Source organism: Coffea arabica, chromosome 8c (assembly GCF_036785885.1).
Source record: "Coffea arabica cultivar ET-39 chromosome 8c, Coffea Arabica ET-39 HiFi, whole genome shotgun sequence".
NCBI classification, from domain to species: domain Eukaryota; kingdom Viridiplantae; phylum Streptophyta; class Magnoliopsida; order Gentianales; family Rubiaceae; genus Coffea; species Coffea arabica.
In genome coordinates, this window is record NC_092325.1 from 42490405 (window position 1) to 42513286 (window position 22882).

At 38.2% G+C, this 22882-nt stretch overlaps 3 protein-coding genes across 7 annotated transcripts; 1 reads left to right on the forward strand and 2 right to left on the reverse strand.

Moving 5' to 3' along the window:
- The first annotated feature begins 216 nt into the window (after positions 1 to 216).
- LOC113706774 (protein transport protein SEC16B homolog) lies at positions 217 to 8302 on the forward strand. The gene is made up of 13 exons (XM_027228765.2): positions 217 to 2761; positions 2851 to 3171; positions 4538 to 4666; positions 4739 to 4861; positions 4982 to 5152; positions 5346 to 5471; positions 5590 to 5724; positions 5843 to 5970; positions 6055 to 6163; positions 6235 to 6549; positions 6676 to 6828; positions 6948 to 7240; positions 7373 to 8302. Exons 1-13 carry the CDS (start codon positions 800 to 802, stop codon positions 7881 to 7883), a joined length of 4476 nt encoding a protein of 1491 aa, XP_027084566.2. The 5' UTR covers positions 217 to 799; the 3' UTR covers positions 7884 to 8302.
- A 1404-nt stretch (positions 8303 to 9706) lies between these two features.
- Positions 9707 to 18869, reverse strand: LOC113707208 (asparagine--tRNA ligase, chloroplastic/mitochondrial-like). Of its 3 annotated transcripts, XM_027229418.2 has the most exons (18): positions 18821 to 18869; positions 17959 to 18035; positions 17178 to 17837; positions 16079 to 16520; positions 15701 to 15769; positions 15442 to 15552; positions 15040 to 15144; positions 13834 to 13971; positions 13159 to 13239; positions 12558 to 12635; positions 12333 to 12401; positions 12132 to 12206; positions 11926 to 12009; positions 11664 to 11750; positions 11308 to 11403; positions 11142 to 11216; positions 10459 to 10585; positions 9707 to 10171 (listed from the first exon to the last, which is right to left on the reverse strand). In XM_027229418.2, the coding sequence occupies exons 4-18, from the start codon at positions 16493 to 16495 to the stop codon at positions 10056 to 10058; spliced, it is 1728 nt and encodes a 575-aa protein (XP_027085219.2). In that variant the 5' UTR covers positions 16496 to 16520; positions 17178 to 17837; positions 17959 to 18035; positions 18821 to 18869; the 3' UTR covers positions 9707 to 10055. The 3 variants fall into 3 exon arrangements, with proteins under 3 accessions (XP_027085219.2, XP_071919797.1, XP_071919798.1); XM_072063696.1 differs by lacking the exons at positions 15040 to 15144; positions 17178 to 17837; positions 17959 to 18035; positions 18821 to 18869 and having other exon boundaries at positions 16079 to 16577; XM_072063697.1 differs by lacking the exons at positions 11926 to 12009; positions 12132 to 12206; positions 12333 to 12401; ... (1 more) ...; positions 17959 to 18035; positions 18821 to 18869 and having other exon boundaries at positions 16079 to 16579.
- LOC113707281 (uncharacterized) lies at positions 18637 to 22346 on the reverse strand. 3 transcript variants are annotated; one of them, XM_072063698.1, is made up of 6 exons: positions 22188 to 22346; positions 21230 to 21561; positions 20483 to 20930; positions 19810 to 20108; positions 19163 to 19533; positions 18637 to 18867 (listed from the first exon to the last, which is right to left on the reverse strand). In XM_072063698.1, exons 2-5 carry the CDS (start codon positions 21533 to 21535, stop codon positions 19186 to 19188), a joined length of 1401 nt encoding a protein of 466 aa, XP_071919799.1. In that variant the 5' UTR covers positions 21536 to 21561; positions 22188 to 22346; the 3' UTR covers positions 18637 to 18867; positions 19163 to 19185. The 3 variants fall into 3 exon arrangements, with proteins under 3 accessions (XP_071919799.1, XP_027085332.1, XP_071919800.1); XM_027229531.2 differs by having other exon boundaries at positions 18637 to 19533; XM_072063699.1 differs by lacking the exon at positions 18637 to 18867 and having other exon boundaries at positions 19433 to 19648.
- Between the last annotated feature and the right edge of the window lie 536 nt (positions 22347 to 22882).

Here is a 22882-nt window from a genome sequence, read left to right on the forward strand (position 1 = left end):
TTTTTTTTTTTTTTTAAAAAAAAGGGGAGTAGTCCAGTGAGGTGCCAGGGAGTAGTACACTAAACGATGAAATGCCCGCAAATCTAGACAAATTGTAATTTATCCAAATCCCATAAAACTACGATAAAATACAACAATAGAAATACCGTATTTTCGTAACACTAAAATAAAATCACAGTAAAAAAACCGTCCCCAGCTAAAGCAAAAGCCATAAATTTTATTAATAATAATCGAGAATTATAAGGAAAATTTAAATGCAATGCCAAATTTGGCCTTGGTAGGTTGTCGTTGAGAATTGAGGAGATTTGAGACTAGAAAGCAGAGAGACTTTCCTCTGGTGCGCGAAATCGAGAGTTTGTCTTCTCTATTATTCACGTACACCCTGTTTCTCTCTCTCTCTCTCATCGTTATTTTTTTTTTATTTCTCTCTTTCTCTCTCTTTCTGTGTATACTTATATTTAGGGGACTTATATAGTTTTATGTATAATGTGCATCGGCAAGGGATTTTGCAGCTCGATCTGTAAGTTGTTTTAATCAGTTTTTTTGCACGAATTTTCGGTTGAATTTTTTTATCTGATGCATTGAATTACAGCAGAAATTTGGGGTGAATTTGAAAGCCCTAGATCTTACTTGATTCGCAGTTTGATTGGATCGAGTAGGGCGATTTTGGTTTGACCAAGTGGGTTTTGTAATTGGATCTGGAAAAATTACTAGCTAGAATTTGATAGGGTTTTAATTTTGGTAGCGGTGACTTTCTTTTTATTGTTTTAGTGAGAAGTATTCTCTAGGGTTTGAGTTGATGGCTTCGAATCCTCCATTCCAAGTGGAGGATCAGACTGATGAGGATTTCTTTGATAAGTTGGTGAACGATGATGACGATGACGTTGATCTTAAGGTCACTGCCACGTCATCGTTGGCTTCCACCGCCTCAGGGCCTGTTTTCACGGATGGGGATGAGTCTGACGAGGTTAAGGGCTTTGCGAATTTGAGTCCAAATGAGGCCGATGATAGTGATAAGAATGATAAAAAGATGGGAATAGATGATTTGGGTGGGAAATTAGAGAGGGAGCCGAATGGCGTGGTTAATGAAGTTGTTGAGATTGATGCTAAAGGGGCTGTGGCGGTGGAGGGTGTAGTGGAGGAGAGTAATGGTGTTTTGGAATCATCGAGTTCATTTGAGTTTGCAGGTGTAGTTGAGGAAAATAATGAAAATGTAGGTACTGAGGTTTTGTCTGATGCGACCACCTCTAGTAAGAGTGACGGATCTGGAGCTTTGGGTGTGAAGGAGGTGCAATGGAGTGCCTTTAATACCAAACAGGCTCAGAATGATAGTAATGGGTTTGGATCCTACTCAGATTTTTTCACCGAGTTGGGAGAGAAAGCTGGCGATTCAAGTGCCAATATGCTGAACAATTTTGATAATGAGATAAAGGGTATATCTGCCAATGAAAAACATGAATCTGCATATTTGGATAGCTCAAATTATGGGGATTTTCAAGATAGTTATAATTATGGTACAGCTGCACATAAAAGTATAGAGGGGCAGGATCTAAATAGCAGTCAATACTGGGAAAACCAATATCCTGGGTGGAAGTTTGATCCAACTACTGGTCAGTGGTATCAGGTGGATGGCTACAATGCGGGTGTAAATGTGCAGGGAACTGCAGACTCTAACCCAGCTGGTGATTGGACTGCTTTTGATGGAAAGACTGAGGTTTCTTACTTGCAGAACACTGCTCAGTCTGTTGCTGGAACGGTAGCTGAGAGTGGTACGACTGAGAGCGTCACTAACTGGAATCAAACATCATATCTCAATGATGCTACTGGGGCTGAATCAAATTGGAATCAGGTGTCTCACGTGAGCAGTACGGGTGGAACTACATCAGAGTGGAATCAAGGATCACAAGTAAAGAACGAGTACCCATCACATATGGTGTTTGATCCTCAATACCCTGGTTGGTACTATGATACAAATGCCCAAGAGTGGCGATTGTTGGATGCATATGTTTCATCTTCTCAATCAACTACTGGAGCTCAAGATCAGCATAAGCAGAATGTGTCTATGACAGATACTCTCTCTCAGTACGACGATCAGAAGACATTTGATACATATAAACAGAATGTCTCTATGACAGATACTTTCTCTCAGTATGACAATCAGAAGACATTTGATACATATAAGCAAAACCTGAATTATACTTCAGAAGGATTTGCTGCCCAAAGCCAAGATTACAACTGGGCTGGATCATTCGGTCATTTCAACCATCAAAATTCAAATATGTGGCAGCATGGAACTGCTGTTAATCCTGAATCCAGTACAGGTTATGGGCATAACCAACAATTGAAGAACCATTATGGCACAAATGTTTTGGGAAACAACCGTGTTAATCAACAGAACTCTAGCAATTATGGGGGAACAATTCCTTATCATGAGAGAGGAAGTCAAAGTCAGAAAGAGTTTTCAGCAGTTGGTGGCTCAAAAAACTTTGTTCATGCGCCTAATTTTAGTCAGCAATTTTATCAGGCAAGTATTGAGCAAAGTGAACAGAAGCATGTCTCTGATGAGTATTTTGCCAATCAGAATTCAATTAATTTCCCCCAGCAACAGTTTAACGGTACCCATCAATTCTCTTATGCTCCGACCGCTGGAAGGTCATCTGCTGGCCGTCCTCCACATGCATTGGTTACTTTTGGTTTTGGCGGGAAACTTATTGTGACAAAAGGAACTGATTCTATTGGAGGCTCATCTTATGGAAGCCAGGTTAGCTGCATAAAAGTTTTTTTTTTGAATTCCTGTTGATTGATGATGCTTTCTCTGATACCAAAGTTTTTTGTGTATTCTCTTTAAAGAATCCTGTAGGAAGCTCCATATCCATTCTTAACTTGATGGAATTAGTAAATGAGAAAGATGGTGCTTCTGCCCGTGGATTTGGTGTTTCTGATTACTTTCGTTCTCTCTGTCAACACTCCATCTCTGGTCCACTTCATGGTGGGGGTGGTGGTATCAAGGAGTTAAACAAATGGATTGATGAGAGAGTTGGGATCTCTGATACTTCTGATTTGGACTCCAAAAAAGGGGAAGCTTTGAGGCTGCTTCTGTCTTTGCTAAAGATTGCCTGTCAGCATTATGGAAAACTACGTTCTCCTTTTGGTGCCGATACATTGTCAAAGGTAAAACTAGATTTTGATTTGTTACAAAGTATTTAATATTGATTGAATTTGTGGGAAAAGAATCATTACATTTCAATGTCTGTTGACTATAATATTTCATGAAATGTGGTTGGTGGACTACTGCTAGTTTTGTTTCAATTGCTTTTTGTGGTGAAACTTCTTTGGACCAAGCAGAAACCTGTGTTTTTGGTTTCCCTGAACTGTTTAACGAATAAAATCCTGAGTTGGAGTTGTCAAAATAATGGATAATAATTTGTGATAAGATTGAGGAAAAAAGTCTGAATTTAGATGTTTATTGAATGTCTCAAAAGGGGCAGGGGTTGAAAAAGATAAAGTATCTACTTTCAAAAGTCAAAGATGCTATTACATCCTGGTCTGGTGGTAAAGGGTGAATGTTGGAAGAATAGGAGTACTTGGCTTTGAGTTATCTGCAACAGTAAAAGAATATGATATTGGGCGCCATTTTGTGACTGTTTTAGGTTTTATCAGTTAGGCAACTAGTTCATGGTAAGCACAATGTAATTGGACAGTGGGAAGCCACCATGTTTTTTCCTCTCAAAATCATTGCTTATTCAATTCTTTCCTCCCACCCCCAACTTTCAGTGGCTTTATTTCCTTCCTTGCAGTTTTGATGCCAATCAGGTTGATTTTCCTGGAAGTATGAGTTTTCTGTTATAGTTTTTTTTCTCCCTCCTTTGATCTCCGATATTTTGGGGTATGCCTTCTCTTTCATTGCTGGTGATTGTAGGACTTATAGCTGCCTTTGGTTTCAATTTGGGCCACCTCATCCCTTTACGTCATGCTCTAGAGCCTCTTTAATAATGCTCATGTCGTTTTTCAAGAAACACAGTTTGGGCATATTCAGCTGCTGTCTATTCTTGATTTGAAAATATTTCAATCCCTTTTTTTGATGTTATTAACTTATCTTCACTAATCTTGGAGATTATGCATAGGACATATCTTTATCTGTTGTGTTTCAGAAGTTTATGTGAGGGTTTCTTCAATGGAAAACAATCATATTGTCTTTTACCTGTACCAAACAGTATTGATGACCATGGAATGTTCTCGTCTTTTCTTTCTGGATTTTTATTCTGTGGGTGATGGTTGGTTGTGATTCAGTGCACCGATTAGATGTTAAAACTTAAAATGAGAATCCTTGAGATTGACAAGTGCAAGGCAACTGTTTGTTGGCTCCTTTAGCTCTAGCTGATTAATCTCCTGGGATTGGGAGCCTTGTGGGGATTGCTGTTTCTCTTATAGTTAATAAAGTTGTCTATGAGAATTGGTCCTGTGCCTTTTTGCTATATTAGTGTCATCTTGAGATTTACATGGCTTCTCTGGCTCTTTTGGCTCTTGAAATTAACAGGAGAATGATACTCCAGAAGCAGCAGTTGCAAACCTTTTTGCATCTGCCAAAAAGCTCGGTGCTCAATTCAGTAATTATGGTGCGATTGCCCATTGCTTGCAAAATTTGCCTTCCGAAGGGCAAATGCGGGTATGTGTGTGGTACCTTGTGGTTGTGATTATCACTTATCCAAAGCACTTATAGATCACAATATTTGTTTAGGCCACTGCTTCTGAGGTTCAAAGTCTCTTGGTTTCTGGGAGAAAAAAAGAGGCCCTGCATTGTGCGCAAGAGGGTCAGTTATGGGGTCCAGCCCTTATTCTTGCTGCACAGCTTGGAGATCAGGTTTTGTCACTTGGACACTGTCTACCATATGAGATATTTCAGATTGGTTCTTCGCTATCTATATTCTTTGCAGTTTTATGCTGTCTGAGATTTGTTCTTCTCTGTGTATATTATTTGCAGTTTTATGCTGAGACAGTGAAGCAAATGGCACTTAGGCAATTAGTGGCTGGCTCACCTTTGCGGACCTTGTGCCTGCTAATTGCTGGACAACCAGCAGCTGTTTTTTCCACAGATGACTCAGCTTATAGCAGCATGCCTGGTGCTGTAAATATAGCTCAACAACCTGCACAGGTATCGGATTTATGAATGTGAAGTTTTGATTTTTCTTTTGGGACTAAAAGCTCATTCTGTTTTTGCAATTAAATATAATGGAAATACTGATACCTGATGGTCTGAGTATCTTGCGATTCTATCTTAGATCTATGTTGTTTGAGTATTCTGACTTGAAGTATTCTTACTCCATAGATTCCTGATTTTTCTGTAGTTTGCTGCTAAGGGCATGTTGGACGACTGGGAAGAGAACTTAGCTGTTATAACTGCCAATAGGACAAAAGATGATGAACTTGTGCTTATTCATCTTGGAGATTCTCTGTGGAAGGAAAAGAGTGATGTATGTATGACCAGCTTGTTTCTCCGTGTGGCTTCTGCTTCTTTTTTTTTTTGTTTTTTAAATTTGTATCAATGTTACTGAGCTTGGTTTTTCATCTTGTGGATGATGAATGACTCAGGTTGTTGCTGCACACATATGTTATTTAGTTGCTGAAACAAGCTTCGAGCCATACTCAGAAAAGGCTAGGCTGTGTCTTGTTGGTGCAGACCATTTGAAATATCCCCGAACATATGCTAGTCCAGAGGCTATTCAGGTGCGACTAAGCTGTCTAATGAATATGAAATGCGCTACTTGATATATAACTTCTTTGAATCAGGTACCTAATACCAATTGAGTGTGTTTTATTTGACTGACTTTTTGCATCTGGACAGAGGACAGAGATATATGAGTACTCAAAGGTACTTGGAAACTCTCAGTTTATCCTTGACCCTTTTCAACCATATAAGCTCGCATATGCACACATGTTGGCTGAAGTTGGGAGGATATCAGATGCGTTAAAGTATGGAAGGAAAGCTTTGAATTTTAAGTAATAGTTTTGATTCATTACTTCTAGTCTTCTTAAGAAGAATAAATTTTAATCCAGGTACTGTCAAGCAGTTTTAAAATCACTCAAAACTAGTCGTTCTCCTGAGGTAGAGACATTGAGACAATTGGCGTCATCTCTCGAGGAACGTATAAGAAGTTACCAACAGGTACCTATCCATCCATGGATCTTCATCTTATAGATATATTATAGTTACTAATGTTGAACTCTTAAATCTAGGGAGGGTTTTCCACAAACTTGGCCACAACAAAATTGGTGGGAAAATTGCTCAACCTCTTCGATTCTACTGCCCATCGCGTTGTGGGGGGTATGCCGCCTCCTGTTCCTCATGCACCAGGTGGCAGTATGCAAAGTCTGGAATACAATCAACAGATTGGACCTAGAGTCTCTACAAGTCAATCAACAATGGCAATTTCTTCATTGATCCCTTCAGGATCAATGGAGCCCGTAAGTGAATGGGCAAGTGATAGTAATAGGAGGACAATGCATAACAGAAGTGTTTCAGAGCCTGACTTTGGAAGAAGTCCCAGACAGGTTTGTTGGCCGACTTCTGTGTACATTCTAAAGAGTTGGAATTTTAAATTTTAGGTGCTTAATTGGTTTTGACAAAAATATTGCTTCTGGAGATAAAAATGCATAAGATCTTGCTAAATCATACAGGATCAGGTCGATTCGTCGAAGGGAGAGAGTTCTTCCAATGGACAAGGTGAAACAGCAGGTGGAGTTACATCCCGGTTCAGTCGTTTTGGTTTTGGTTCGCAGCTTCTTCAGAAGACTGTAGGTTTAGTCTTAAGACCGCGACAAGGCCGCCAAGTATGTCGTTCATGATATTCTGTTTTGTAAAGTTCTTTTGGTTTTCTCTGTGATGGGGAAAATTTTCACTTGATTTTTTGCATATAAATTGTTCTTTATGTCCTTTGTTAATTGTTTAGGCAAAGCTGGGTGATACAAATAAATTTTATTACGATGAAAAACTTAAGAGATGGGTAGAGGAAGGTGCTGAACCTCCGCCAGAGGAAACTGCCCTGCCTCCCCCGCCAACTGCAGCTTTTCAGAATGGGACATCTGACTACAACCTCAAGACTGCACTAAAAAGTGAAGGTTCGCTTGGCAATGGAAGCCCAGAATTCAAAAGCCCAACTTTGGACCAAGTTCCAGGGATTCCACCGCTTCCACCCACCTCCAATCAATTCTCTGCACGTGCTCGGATGGGTGTTCGGTCAAGGTAACTGAAGTCTAGACTTTGGTAAAGAAGCAAAAATAATTCTGAGGCTGGAAGCCTGGAAAACCATGTTCTCGGTCTCGCTTCAGCTAAGCATTCAATTTGATTTTATTTTTGTTGTGGTCCCTTTGGCAGGTATGTCGACACCTTCAACAAGGGTGGTGGGAACCAAACAAATTTGTTCCAATCCCCTTCTATTTCTTCCACTAGACCTGCTGCCAGTGCCAACGCAAAGTTCTTTGTTCCCACGCCAGTATCCTCCGTTGAGGATACATTTGACAACAGTTCTGAGAGCACTCAAGATACTACAATTAGTAATGAGATACCATCAAGCTCGGCTGTAAATGATACATTCCATTCCCCTGCACCATCATCCTCCATGAATATGCCGAGATTTGGAAGCATGGGCAGCATCTCTACCAAAGTGAGAAGTGCCAATGGATCCTTCTCAGCTCCTTCGCGGCGCACAGCATCATGGAGTGGAAGTTTTGAAGGAAACTCCAGTCCTCCTCAGAGGGCTGCAGTGAAACCTCTAGGAGAGGTATTAGGCATGCCGCCATCGTCATTTATGCCGAGCGATTCCTTGATGCACTCATCAGCAAGTGGTGGCAGTTTTGGGGATGAGCTTCATGAAGTCGAACTCTGATGCAACAAGGATGTACATAATGCGTTTTGCTGCTTCAGCCACTACGTCGCACAGCCTTGCTGAAAATACTTTCCCGAATGGCAGTGAGCTATATTGAAAGCCCATACGGAGAATCAAATAATTTTCTTTTTCCTCGCAGTTCATACTGAAAACCCTCGAAAAGCTCCTCGTTGTATGTCAAAAATCATTTGGGTATGTCAGCTGTTTACCATAGTTTAGACATAGGTTATATTATCTCGTGGAATCTGGTATCTTAGGAGCTGGTGTTCTTATAAAATTTCAAAGAAATTGCAAGAGCACACCACTGTACAGTCATTTGTTCATTTATTCAAGAACCCCTTGAAGAAGCAAGAAGTGAACTTCTCAAGGGAAAAGGATAGTGTATTAAGTTGACAATAAGGTGCTTTCTCGTTGGTCGATTATAGGGTCTCAGATCAGAAATTCAAGCGGCTCAACAACTAAGTGGTTTGCGGTGTACTGGGCATATACTTCTACTGATTTTGCTTGAGATCCTGGGGCAAGAACACCAGCCCGCGCATCTGTAATTGTTTTATGACAGTGAAATCAGTCTCCGTGTCCGTTGTTTTTTTTGGGTTATTTTCACTTCTTTGTCCTTTTTGACGTGGGGGCTGGGGAGAATTGTTGCTTGAGACATCGCCTTTTCTAAAAGGTAGCCTTTCGATCGTTCCCATCCAACAGTAGGAACCACCCTACCCACCAAACAAATAAAGGAAAAAGGATGTGGGAGTAAAAGGCTCATATTTTTCTTTCAGAGTTTTGCTTCAATTGGAATGTTAAAGATGAGGTTCGTCCGGTTTCACGTTTCAAACGTCTGATACAGCATTTGAGTTAGATTTGAGAGATTCCTTCAATCAATCATAGTACGTCTCAACAGAATCCATTGCATCTGATCGTTTCCAGTCTAAAAACATGCCTAAAATTTTAAGAACTCAACTTCACGATACTCCAGTGGTTTTCTCAAAGGCTTTTGACATGGAGAAGGCTCCTTTCTTTTACGAATTTTCTTCATTTTTCCCTTCTTTGCATGTTATCTTTCCTTTCAGAAGAGAGTCTTGCTTATTTCACGACCATAAAAAAAAAAAAAAAAAAAAAAACCAATCTCAAGAACAGATCAACTTCAGAAGTTTATTTATTAATCTTTTATGTTTTCTAAGAAATCGCAAATATCAGGAAGACGACCCTCACCTCATGTGCTTACAAGATTTCAACGCAGTACAAATGACAGCAGCTACAAGATCCCAAAGCATTGCTTATCAACGCAACCCATTGCGCTGGATGATTTTTCTTGTCTGCAAATTTGCATCTTTTCGTAGCAAAAATCAAGAGACCCCAGAAAGTTTTTGCGTAGTACCGAAGAAAAGTAGGTGGTGTGGTGTCAAGGAGAACTTTTTCGAAGGGCCAATATGCCAAAAAAAAGAGATGATGATGCCAGCTTCTTGCAAGATCATCATCCTCCTCTTCTTGCATGCAAGAGGAAGATCATCGCAAGAAAATTACGAAGAGAGTTACGGTAGTATTCTGTTCAAAGGTGAAATTCTGTTCAAACTTCAAAGAGCGAAAAGGATCGTGAAGAAAAGATTCAGAAAAAGAGATGTCTGTTTTAGTAATAGATTAGATACGGCATGAGAATCCATCGTAGCGTAAAGACTTTTCATGCTTTGTGGTTATAAAGATAACCAAAAAAGGAGAAGGAAAAAAAAAAGTAACATGTTTGCAAATTGAACGTTTGCCACTACTGGCTTTGTGCGACATGGTCAAAACACTAATAGGAATTGTAACCAGAGTGAAGCAGACACCAAATCTAACAAAGAAACACCAAGATAAGGCACTGGAATAAATTCAACTACAGCATCTGACTTATCCATGTAACAAAAGACAGAGGTGATGATCAAATTTAAACAAATGATTGATCTATCAATATCTCTCCCCTCCAAATGGAAAAGGCTAATTATGAATGACAGGCATCGCATATACTATGTTATGAACCTTGTGTAACAAATTGCTAACTACTCGAAACAAAATTTTTTACCGTTCGAATCTGAACTTGAATCTTCTAATCAAAATACAATGCGAAACTCAGGAGGATAAGCCTTGATGGGTACCGACTACCAAGGTTGAATCAAAGTTACTGCATCTCTGAAGTCGGCGACACTAAAATTCAGCAGATCCAGGCGTTCGTGGAAAAGGTATTGCATCTCTTATATTATCAATACCAGTTGCAAATTGCACTAGCCTTTCAAAACCTAAGCCAAACCCAGCATGAGGCACTGAAAAGCAATTAAAGAACAAAACAGCATGTTTAGTCAAGGTCATTCAAATTAACTCCACAAGGTACCCTGAAAACTAGCTTTCAAACTGATTCCATGCCAAGAGTGAATGCAGCATTTAATAAGGCAGTGTATTGGAACATCAATGATAAAAATTAGTAGCTGCAAGTTATCATCTGCCACCATTTGAGACCAAGTCAAACCCCCCCCCCCCCCCCCCGGGCCAGGGGGGATGATGAGCTGCATCTGCAGAACTTGTCAAATGAAAGGAAAATTGAAAGACTAACCTGAACCATAACGACGCAGATCAAGATACCACCAGTAGCTCTCTTTGTTAAGCTTTAAGCCATCCAACCGCTTTTCCAAATACTCAAGGCGTTCCTCCCTTTGGCTTCCACCAATAAGTTCACCAACCTGATAAACACAAGTATTTTCCCCAGCAATTAGTATTGCAGAAAATGTTTCGCAGCAGTAACAATAAAGGTCATTTCATTTTAAATTTACTTGTCAACTCCTATACTTAAGCATCCAAGGAAACATATAACCCAGGAAAAGGATAACCTGGTCCAAATGAATTAGCAAAGCCTAATGCTTGCAAAGGGTACCTTCAATTTCCTTTTTTCTTTTCCCCATTTTTCAATCTAAAAGATAATGCTAATCGCTAGCTAGGAAAAATTGCATGATAGGTTGAACTCTACAAAAACAGAAGTTTGCAACATATCATCAACCCATAGTGACCCATCTCACACACCATATGCAATATGCAATGCAAGTTTCATTACAGGTAACAAGATGATGTACTATGCCACATTGGGGCCTTCAGAATGGATATAGCATTTCAGAAAGATCCAACTTCCAAATGAGTCTAATTCAGCTGGTGAGTAATTTAAGTCTATATATACATCAACCTACTTCTTCTTCAAGTCGCTACCAAGAACAGAAAAACAAGAAAAAAAAAAGCACAGAATACCTGAGGAACCAGCATGTCCATGGCTGCAACTGTCTTCTCATCGTCATTTTCCCGCATGTAGAATGCCTTAATCTCCTGAAAGTTATTTCTCAAAGTCAACTTAAGTTCTTAATGCTTCTACTGTCAGCATAACTTACGACCCTTACGGATCAGCAAATAAACGTGCCTTTGGATAGTCTCTAATAATGACAGGGCATCCACCAAATGCCACTTCAGTGATATAACGCTCATGTTCACTTTGCAAATCACATCCCCATTTCACCTGTCAATGCAGAACTGATACATAGTTATGATAATCAGATCTCATTCGAGAGCTGTCTAAGTAGTCAATGATATGATACAATCTTTGCAAATGAATTGTTTTAGAAAGTGAATTGTAACGATCAGATTCGTAACAATAACTTCATAATATCAAGATTTGGGCATATCACAAATTTCAACTGGCAGCATAGCATGTCCAAGATAGGAAGACTAATAGACAAGTCTAAGACACAGCAAAGACTGGTAAGGTGGGATGAATACCGGAAATTCAAATTTCTTCTTCGCTTTTAATAGAAGGTCAATGGCATCAGTATATGTCAGCAGCACAAAACTTTTCTCAACAACATCCTGTTGGACAAAAAAAATAAGAAAAAGTAATTTCATGGCAAAGCAAAAACAAGTCTACAATCTTGAAATGAATTTCTTCAACAAAATATTAGCCATGTGCTTTCATTATTCGGTGATAGACAATTTTGAATTTAAAAAAAAAAAAAAAGTGCCCGGAATAGCCAATAGTTCATACACTTAGTCGACTGATGATTCCTTTTTCTATCCATGTGTTGAAGAAATCCATATCTTCCTTGCAATTCTCTAGAATATATTGCACCTTCAATGAAGAGTATTATACTAATTCACAAGTCCAATATAGAAAAATCAACAGCAAAAGAGAACAAGTGCAAAAAATAGTTGTTGCATAAAAGTCTAGAATAGATATGAAAAGTAACATACTACATACTGGAGATAGGCAGTTGCACAGGCCATGTCATCATCTAAATCAGCAAATGCCAGTTCTGGTTCAATCATCTTAGAAATGGAGGAATCAGTTTTAGCATTTAGCTGTCAGTTACCTCAACCATATACCATTAATTTCTCCCAAGGTAAAAAAGTACATGAATTGAAGCACGAGAAACAGTAGCAGCCTCAACATACCCAAAATTCAGCCAAGTGTCTAGAAGTGTTAGAATTTTCAGCTCTAAATGTGGGGCCAAATGTATAGACCTGCCAGAAAGTACATTACTTAATTTCGAGTCAAAATGCACAAAGCAGAACATGCAACATTCACCAGATGCTCTTCAGAACAGAATTCCTAAAGGGGAAAAATAAAGAAAGACCAATAGCTCATCAACTAGAGGAGTCTTAAAAAAGAGGACGTACATCAGAAAGAGCCGTTGCATAAGTTTCACCATTCAGTTGCCCTGATACTGTCAAGAACGCTGGTTTTCCAAAGAAGTCCTGTCATAAACAAAATTAAAAAAAAATAATAAGCAAATAACTAATTTGAGGTGCATCCAAACTATTGTATTTAATTGACAGCTCTACTCAAGCAAATTTCCTAAATAGATAAATCATACCTCCTCACCAAACACCCATTTTGCAACAGCCAAAAACCCCAAAAACAAATATAGAACTTAAAAATGCAAAGAGGCAAAACATGCAAAGGGCCCCATCACAAACCTAAGAGAGAAGGAAGAAAAATTAGGACTCGAGAGTTTCCTGTCATAACCTATCATTCAGCAATTAAAAAAAAAAAAAAGCCAAAGAAACAGTCCAAACAAACTTTAAACAATCTGGTTAAAAATTCACTTTGACCATTAGACCACACCTGATTCTCATCCATCCCAAACATTTTAAAATACACCTTCTATAGGCCAATGTGCAAAATATAGATGTATCAGAAAATCCGTCTAATGATTGAAAGAACCAAAATCCGTCTAATGATTGAAAGAACCAAAACATAGGCTTTTTCTGTACTCACTTGAGACCAATCAACAGAACCATCTTCAGTTCTTGGAATTGCAGCCACTGGAGAATCTGTGGTTTCTCTGGAACTAGGAATCTGTCCCGTGTAAAGTAACATTTTAGATGCAAAACTTTAAAAATACTACAAACAGCAAAAATCTCAAGTATCAAACCCAATAAAACACAATTCAAGAGCAGAATAAAAATTTATAATGCACTGGTGAAGGAAATTAAAGAATCATCTAACACATCAAAGATCCCTCTTTAGAGAATGGAAGAAAGGTCAGAGAGATAGCACTCAGACATGGTAACAATAAAAAAGAAAAGATTATAACAAGGAAGAAAAGAAGACAATTCCAATTAAGAAACCATCGAAGTTTACACAAACAAAAAATTCCAAACAACCACAAATCCCCTACCGTAATGCTTTCACGAACTCCTCACAGCATCATGGACAAGAGGAAGAATGAAAGTTAAGGAGTTCAAATATGTAGTCTCCAATAACGATAAGAGAATCAGATACAAATGCCAAGCAGGAAAGAGAGAAACAAAGCCAGTAAACTTAAGTACAGTCCTATGCAGGTTGAATGGCAAGTAAAAAGAGGCAGAGCTCAACATAATTTAACCTGTGGTCTTCGACCTTACGACCGGATGCATATAAAAAGAAACATCAGCTCCAGAAAGAGCATACCAGGGTAGTGACGCAAAACTGCTCACCAGCTCCTTCACAGTCCGAAGCAGTGATGATTGGACTGGACACCCAGACAAATCCGTTCTCTTGAAAAAACTTGTGTGTGGCATAAGCCAAAGCATTTCTCACCCTCGCAACCTAAAAGCAACTCAAACATAAAATTCACAGGCATCCAGTCGACCAAATAAATCCAATAGAGTTGTTGAATACAAAATGTGTGAAAGTAACACAATTAACTACCTGCAGACCTCAAATTTACGCATATGAAAGTATGGAAAGAAACAAAACTTCTGATCCAGAACATTTGTTTGAGTAGGAAAGCAGAGAAATTAGGATAGAAAATTGAGCAGAAGTCAAAATTGAAATCAACTCAGTTCTCCATTTAATAAGCAGCAGTCCCTTAGCTAACAAACTCCATTCCCTGAAGCAAAAAGATTAGCACAGAAAAAAGCATCCCAAGGAAACATAGATTTAGGCAAAGAACTAAGCTCAACAGTTACTAGAACACAGCCCTACACATCTTCAGCAATTTCAGTTACTCAAATTTTGTTACTCATTTTAACCTCCCTTACCCTCATCATAACACAAGCATGGAAGAAAAACAAATAACGACCAAAAAAAGAGGTTCAACTACAGAAAAGGGACTGTCAATCTACTATGTCTAAATACAAAGTAATGTTGCTTTATGGCAGAAATGGAATGCAACTATTGAAATAATAAGGCAGAACATAACAAAATGAAATAATCGAATCTATGACTGATAGTCTAAACCAGAAATAACACAGGCTAAATAGCAGAAAGTATAAGATGAAGAAAATATAAAATTCTAATTATAAACCAAAAGCCCAAAATGACATGAAAGAAATTCTAAGAAAAATAAATTAAAATCCAGTTCTCAACCCAGATATATATTGAGGATCAGAAAGGGTATGAAAATCACAGCACAAAATCAACATATGATATCCAATGATACTGTCTTTGACAATCCAAGTTAAATCACTCTTTTCAAAAGTACCCATTTCCCAAACCAGAATGAGACTGAGATCAGGTATATTCAAAGTCGACACATTAAGCATATAGCTTTACTGAACAACTTCCGCTTGTTGAGAGGAAAAAATAAAAATAAAAAACATTGCTCAGAGATATTAAATGCACTTATGGCGCAGCAGAATCAAAATACAACTAAAACAAAAAGCCAAATCATACCGCACCAAAAGTGTTTGTTCTTGGACGAAGATGAGCCTTGGTTCTCAAAAATTCTCTGCTGACCCTTTTCTTTTGAATGGGGAAGGAAGGATCACTTGTCCCCACCTATGAGAACAGGTACACAGAAGTAGTAGTTACATAACCATTACAGCGAAATTTAGTACTGGGCAAGACTCTTCCACGGCAGCATGCCTATTATGCCTCCAGTCACGTGTGAATAAAATCCTAAGGCAGACGTAAGCTGACCAATTTATCTAGCGCAAGAGCAATGCTCATTTTTTAAAGATAGAATTCCACTTGCAATACTCAATGCAGTAAATCATCAATACTTTTAGAACAAGTGCCATCTGCAGATCAACTGGATATCAAATAAGTTAACAAGAGAGGAAATAAATATTTTACCAGAATAAGTTTTTCAACTTTCAGCTCTACTTTCTGCTTTGAGCCTTGGCTCTTTACCAGAACACCTTGGACCAATAGTGATGCACCAGTTGAGATCAAGCCACTTTCTATCTGTCAAACATGTCAAAATTCATGAGCACTGACCATGATTTGGACAATAAATGTCTCGCCTGCCTAGTCACCGATCACCTCACTCTTCAAGGTTCATACGAACGAAGGAAAACTACTATTACAAGAGGTTCTCCATGAGATAAAGTACCTGATCATAACCCTCAGCATCAGAAGTCATCACGCATTGCAAATTTGAAAGACAAGATCCATCATTGACCTGCACAAACCCGCGTATTAATACCCAAACGAAATACTAACACACAATCCAAACCCAAAATACTGTAAACTGAAGCTTAACATTAGCATAACAGTAACAAATACGATGATTAAAAAATGAAAACTTTCCCCTAAAATATCTGAACTTTGATAAGATGCAAAAGATAAAAATCAAAATTAAAATCTCTTGACATGGAACTTTATATTTCACATGCATGCGCTCAAAATACACACGTTTTAGGGCCATTTTTATTCTTTACTTGAAACCCCTTTACTCGTGAACATATCATAGTCATGAAGTCCGAATTACCTCAATAAAAGTGATGCCGCTCTGAGCACGAAAAGTCCTGACCCAACCCCTGACAACCAAAGTCTCATCCAATCTATTCAGACCTTCATCGGGGCCACCTTTGACATCAACAATTCTCAATCTTTTTCGAAACTCCCCAACTCTTTCGCCTTTTTGGAGTTCATTTTTCTCAAAAGTTTCAGTCTTTGTGGCTTCGCCGGAAGAAACAGCGGCGGAGATTACAGAGCAGAAGCTTCTTGTACGGGAATAGTGCAAGGGAAGAAATGGGGTGGAGTTGGAAGTAGAGGACTTGAGAGGGAAGTGGAATGTGGGGGTTAGGTGGGTTTTCGGTGTTTTCCGGTAAAAAGAGAAGAAACGGACGGCGGTGAAGGATTTCAGGCGGAGAGAAGTAGCCGCCAGTGAGAGCGCCACAGCCATTTGCTTACAGCTAAGTTTGAGCTCTCTGTATTGCCACCGGTAATTTCTATTATTATTATTATTGTTATCTCCAAAAATACCCTTGGTATTTTTTGCTTTTTTCTTACGTATCTTTTATATATATATATATATATATTTGAACGAAATTAAGACAAATAGCGTAACTATCAGACTATGAGTCTATAAAGAGAAACAATAAAAAAATCAGAAAATTAGAAATTACTCTCCAATGGTCGGATAAATTCCATCCCTCTAACTTCTATATTTTAAAAATAATCATTTATGTATTTTTAGATTGTAAAAAAGTGTAGATTGTTTTCAACTTACTCTACAAGTATCCTATCCACCCAAAATCTTGTGATGCAAACTAATTAGTACAATTCCTTTGATTTGGCAAGAAAAGTATAAGAAAGTGAGAAAAAAAAAATTTTTTTTTACCTAACGATAATAGAGAAAAAACTTTTTGTGCGCGTCAAAATTTGCAAGAAGTGAAGTTGATTACAGCACAGGGGGCAAGTTCCTAGCTATCAACAGGGGTATCGTTTTGGCTATAATTTTCTAGTCAAATGATCAATCTCACGGACCGAAATTGGGAAAAACTTCGACCATTAATTTGATCACTGAATTAAAAACCACAACAGTAAAATGTCGCACACAATTAAATAAAGCAGAAAGATATTACTTTGTTTCCTGAAAGTCAAGTGCGCCGGAGAATTAATTGCCAGATTAGTGGGTTGCTTGCTCAACTGAACCAACATAATTCGCACAGACGTTTTCAACATAACATTACATCCAGAGAAGTCTTTCTTGGCCATTGTTGATGATGTTCAAAGACCTTCCTTTAGAACAGCAGAAACATATGAATTAAGATAATTCCGTACCAGGAAAAGGAATGTACTTTCGTCGGTCCCATAAACACTACTATCGATGCAGTGCTTGGTACCCACCTGGCTGAAAGAGGAGCATGCAAGGTTGCTTACCGTTCCTGACAGTTCAGGATCAAGATTTGGGTTAAAAAAATTTCAGCAAAAAAAAATTATACGATCTAGATCTTATCTCTAGATCTAGAACTCACAAAATTTTATTTTAAAATTATACGTTATTGAAAGTAAGTTATATTATGTGCAAACAGAATTATGTCGTGTACAAAATGCACAAAACCTTCAACCGTTTCTGCCCTGATCCATACCGACCTAGTTAATGCCTCGCATCCAATCCAATACTCGCATAATAAGCATCGACACGACAGCAGCAAAACGTTGAATCTCGGCCGGAGACCCGTTAGCAAGTAAGGATAGAGAAGAGGAAGAGGAATGTAGTCGGCGAAGCCAATCAATACTACCTGGTTACATAGACGTTTTCAGTAGTAGGACTAATGTTCACTCGCTTTAATGCGCGCTGGATTTAAAAAAATTGTAGCTACAACTGCTGCACTTTTAACATGTTGCAAATGAAATAGAGACCTTTAAAATAACTGGATCAATGCATATTCTGGAAGAAAGTGGAGTCAAGCATCACCCGCCTCCCGTAAATTGACTACCTGCACACTTAAAATTTTTACAGAAAAGCGAGATGGAAGGTGTTTATTTAATTTGCTTTTGTTTGGAAATATACCATCAAATCCCTATCCAAAATTATGTAGGCTGTTCTAGATGCAATTCCTCGAGGGCAAATGCAACCATTTAATTTAGATGCGAGATCCTCAACCTCTCCTAATTCTCTTCATAGGTTCTCATTATTACTACCCAAAGATATAAACGAAAATTTGGCCAAAATAAACTTTCACCAAACCCACCCCGTCCCCCCCCCTCCCCCGCCGTTTGAAATATCAAGTGTGAATCAATATCTCACATCGAAAAGAGATGAGTAAAATAAAAAACATATAAGTGGGAATGATCCATAGACCCAATGCCTTAAGGTTTTGGGTTGGATGTGATGTCAAACCCATGATTGTGGTTCCCATTCTAGCTCATGGTTAAATTCTCCCCTAGTTTGGACGCGCTAGCAGTTAGAGAACAAACCAATTCATTGATTTATCTAAACCAATGGTAGAATAATAAAATCTAGACCACAACAAGAAAATAATTAATTTAATTACGATAAAAAAAGAGGAACACGACAGGAGCAACAAAACGAACAGCTTTGCGCAGTCAATTCAAGAGTCATGTAATTGAGACACCCATATACAGAACCACCAAACCATGCTCTGCTCCCCGTTTTTCATTACAACAGTATTCCGCCAAAAATAGCAAAAACAAATGGGTTTCTCTACCAGGGAAACAAATGTCATTTACTCATGTCCAGAAACACAACCAATGCACTTACCTAAATTGAGTGCTCCTTTTCCATAGTAGTACCCAAGCAACTGCATCCTGAAAATTTTGAAGTGGTAATTTAGGTTGAAGTAGTTTAAGCAAGAGACCCACATGTACAAATCCTGCATTTGCCATCCTACTCATCTAAGGCTACAAGCTCAAAAACCTACACCAATACCTAACGGACAAATTACACAAAGGTAAGTACTAAGATTCCCAAGTGCCTGGCCCATCACGATCTAAAAGGCCTCGCTCAATGAAGTATATACATCTCCTACCTAAACCTGGCTGAAGTGAAAACGAGCATAAGAAGCCACGTTGCTTAGATTTTTCAAGGGTAAGAGCTACTCACCTAAGATAACTCCAATACACCAATCAATATCGATTATAGGCTTTCCCATAGTCATCACGCCTCTGACGCTGGAAGTCACCATAAGTGTTGTGAGACCGCAAGGAAGGATAATCTTCCACAGGCTTTGGGTACCTGCCTCTAGATTCCATGGGCATATTAGATCCAGAATAGTGAGAATTGCCCACAGAATTTTCATAGTCTGAATAACTGGATTGTTTATGTCCACCAAACCCAGAAGCTGACATGTGCTGTTGCACCTGTTGTTGCCTCTTTTGGGCATCATGCTGAAGAAACTCTTCCCACTGTTTTGCATGAGTCTCCCTCAAAAGAGCCAGTTTCTTCATGTAATTCTCCCTTATTTCTCTAATAGTCTTAGAGTCCAAGAACACAAAAATTTCAGAGTTAATCTCCACCGGGTAAATTAGAGCAACAGGGAACACAAACACCAATCATATCTTGATATGATTGAAAAAGAATGCACCTATCCTGTAATGCACCCAGACAATCACCAGGACAATCTAGATACTAAAAGGATATTCCAGAATTAAAACAAATTGATCACAATCTACTTTGATGATTTCAGCCCCTTCAAATGGACATCAAAATCAGAAGATAATTATGATAATATGTTTAACCAACATTCTCACCTCATGATGCCTGTAATTTTCTTCAGCTTCTTCCTTGTCCCGCATTCTTTCAAGATCCATTGCCTCTTTCTTATATTCCAACTCGAATTCCTCTAATGTCTGTGGAAATGCAGGATACTCAACCTTACGTGCCAACTGACTGTCAGATGAACGTCTCTCAGCATCCCACCCATCTGTCCTATATCCCACCCTGCCTTGACTATGACCATCATATGAACTATATGCATTGCTTTGATAAGGGTGACGTGCTGGAGACCGCGAATGGCTTGACCGACCTCTAACTCCATCATTACCATAAGCTTCACCAAAGGAAGAGTGTGTTAAGCACGTCCATTCAAGATCTCTAAGAACGAGGCCAGCTTAAACATGACATACTATCTCAAATCCCATTGTGAAGCCGTTTGAAGCAAGACAAGTCTGAATAGTCTTTTCAGTAAAAATTTTCAATTGGCAGACAACCCTTTTCAATTCAGACCCCCCAGGAAACTTACATCAGAACCAACAGAATTCTTGAACAGAACAACTTACCTCTTGCTGCAAACAACATAGTTGGGCAAGAAGCATTATTAACAATGAATAAGCATCAAAAAACAATAAGTACAATAGATATCATTGTAGATGAAAGGTTTTACCATCTCTACATGACAGCAAAAATTATCTATTGAACTCCTACCTTGTGGAGAACCTCTAGATAGCTTTTGCAAATTCTGGCGAACAATGTCTTCCACAGCCTTATCCTGTCTACCAAACCTATTCTGAAAATGAGAGGCACCCTGTGGGCTAGGATTAGATCGCTGAGAATCAGAGCGTGCAAATCGAGAGCCAACGGGACTTCTCCTTTCAGGTGACCTTGATCTTGATAGCTGAGAACTTGAAGAACCCTTTTTCTCACCCTCTTCTTTAATTTTATGAACAGCATCAACACCTTTTTTCAGTATCAACCTATCCTTGCCGCTGACAATAATAAATTTTTCCTCAATTTTGATTTTGCACCCAATGTCATTTTCAAGTTGGCTTACCACCTTCTCAGTAAATAATGCTTTTACATGAGGTTCTCTTCCAGGCACTCGTTCAAAGAAATCCTGGGACTTCCGATTTGCTCCCAGTGTAGATGGACAACCCTACAATCATTTTCTGTTAGCATAATAGCAGACACAAACCTAGAATTCTATGATCATATAAATGTGTAATTGTTCATTGATGTGCTTGTGGTAAAATACAATGAAGGGTGTGAGAGGCACAGGGATGATAGAGATAATGTCTAGCAAAGTCCCTTCCATCAAAAAGCATGGTCATATTCACTTGACAAGAAAGCAAACCTTCTCCCCTCACCATTTACAGAGTACAAATTCAGTTACCAAAAACCCAAAATATATCACATATATGAATGATATAAATTCCAAGGGGAGAAGGGAATTACCTGGGTAAAATGTCCCGATTCTCCACAGATTTTACAAATCATTTCTTCCTCTTTCCTTTTCTTCCAATTCCTCTCGGTGGCTTTTGACTTAGCTTCCCAAACCTTAGCTTCTCGACTAGTAAAATCAGTTGGAACAGCATTAGGGTCCCGAGCATCCTCTTCCTCGTCAGACCCATGATGTGACCTTTTATTTGTTGTAGTTCTTTCTTGTGCAGCAGTGTTGGGTTTCGAAACCCCAGGGCCCGTGTATTCCTTGTAAAGGTCACTAAAATCATCATCTATATCTGAATCCTCCCTACTTCCCATTTCGTCAAACAAACTCAAGTCCACTCCTACATCAACCATCATCCAAAAAATTCAGTTCTGGTCCTTATACAAGTTTACTCTTTTGTCTTTTTACCCAAGATTCCCAGTCCTCACAATAATAGTCGGTGCTAGAATTTTCACCGAAAAAAAACAAGAAACATTTGTTAAGGCTACCATCAGCAGGTTCTCTTTTTTGTCAAGAAGAAACAACATTTCCTCAAAAACCTTGGTAAATTCTTCAGAATATTCTTCAACTAATCCAGTAAACATTACAACTTCTCAATAAAAATTAAAAAAAAAGGTGGTCCAACCGAGAAGCCAGTAGGAAGGTTATTTATGTACGAGCTAAGTACCACAGAGATTATACACTATAATCCAATTTTGTTTTCTTTTTCATTCGTTGGTGCGGATAAATCAGAAAAGCTTGCTCCGGTAATCAAGATACCCAGCCAAGCAACCCTTTTTTTATTTTCGTCGGTGAATTTCTAGGGTTTTTTCTATTTTAATTTGGCTAATGTAACGTGACTACAAAATGAAAAAGTTAAAGAAGTAAGAATCCTATTAGCAAAATAAAAATAAATTAAAAATGAATTACGGTAAAATTGAGAAATAATAGGGGTAATAATCGGAGAGGGAGAAGAAAAATCATTACCTGAATGCAGAGAAATCTGATGAACGCTAATAAACAGACATTCGCTTAGAGCCTCGGAGCGGCGAGGAGAGTGTAGGTAAGGGGAGTGACGGGGGAGGCAAAAAAGAAGTGGCTAGGGCTCGTTTGGTATTTGTAATTTTATGGCTTCGTTTACGTTACCTTAAATATTTACGTATATCTCTTTCTACTCCGAGACAACAAGAAGTTAGGCTGCTTTGATAATTTATTAACTTATTGAATTATTAAATATTAAATTAAATACATTTGAATTATTAAATATTAAACACAAATATATTTGAGTAAATATTACAGTCAGTAACGAATGAACAGTTTATCACTTATTTTTTAAAAATTTAAATTAATTAATTAATTAAATTATTAAATATTAAATCAAATACATTTGAGTGTATATTACATTCAGTAATAAGTGAATAATGTATCACTTATTTTTATGAGCAAGTTTTACTTAACAAATTCAATGCTATTTAATTAATTTATATGTTCAATTTTTTATTATTAAACGGATTTAAATATATTAAAATCTAAATTTATTAATTTTAAATTCTAAATTGTGCTATCAAATAGGGCCATAATACTTTTTGTGCTGTTGTGCAGTTCGTTCAATAATTGCACATGTTTAAGTTTAAATTTTTAATGTACAAATAAAACATAATGTTATTTGTAATATATATCAA

Bases quoted from the DNA above. Each gene is read 5' to 3' on its own strand.
- LOC113706774 (XM_027228765.2), top strand. From the start codon at position 800: ATGGCTTCGAATCCTCCATTCCAAGTGGAGGATCAGACTGATGAGGAT. The intron at 4,667-4,738 runs GTATGTGTGTGG...ATATTTGTTTAG, and splicing joins CTTCCGAAGGGCAAATGCGG to GCCACTGCTTCTGAGGTTCA. The intron at 5,153-5,345 runs GTATCGGATTTA...ATTTTTCTGTAG, and splicing joins TAGCTCAACAACCTGCACAG to TTTGCTGCTAAGGGCATGTT.
- LOC113707281 (XM_072063698.1), bottom strand. From the start codon at position 21,535: ATGGGAAGTAGGGAGGATTCAGATATAGATGATGATTTTAGTGACCTT. The intron at 20,931-21,229 runs GTAATTCCCTTC...AAATGATTGTAG, and splicing joins AATCGGGACATTTTACCCAG to GGTTGTCCATCTACACTGGG. The intron at 20,109-20,482 runs GTAGGAGTTCAA...CCTTTGGTGAAG, and splicing joins ATCTAGAGGTTCTCCACAAG to CTTATGGTAATGATGGAGTT.
- LOC113707208 (XM_027229418.2), bottom strand. From the start codon at position 16,495: ATGGCTGTGGCGCTCTCACTGGCGGCTACTTCTCTCCGCCTGAAATCC. The intron at 15,553-15,700 runs GTACTTTATCTC...CATGTTTGACAG, and splicing joins ATGCTGAGGGTTATGATCAG to ATAGAAAGTGGCTTGATCTC. The intron at 12,010-12,131 runs GTATGTTACTTT...TCTTCATTGAAG, and splicing joins CTGCCTATCTCCAGTATGTA to GTGCAATATATTCTAGAGAA.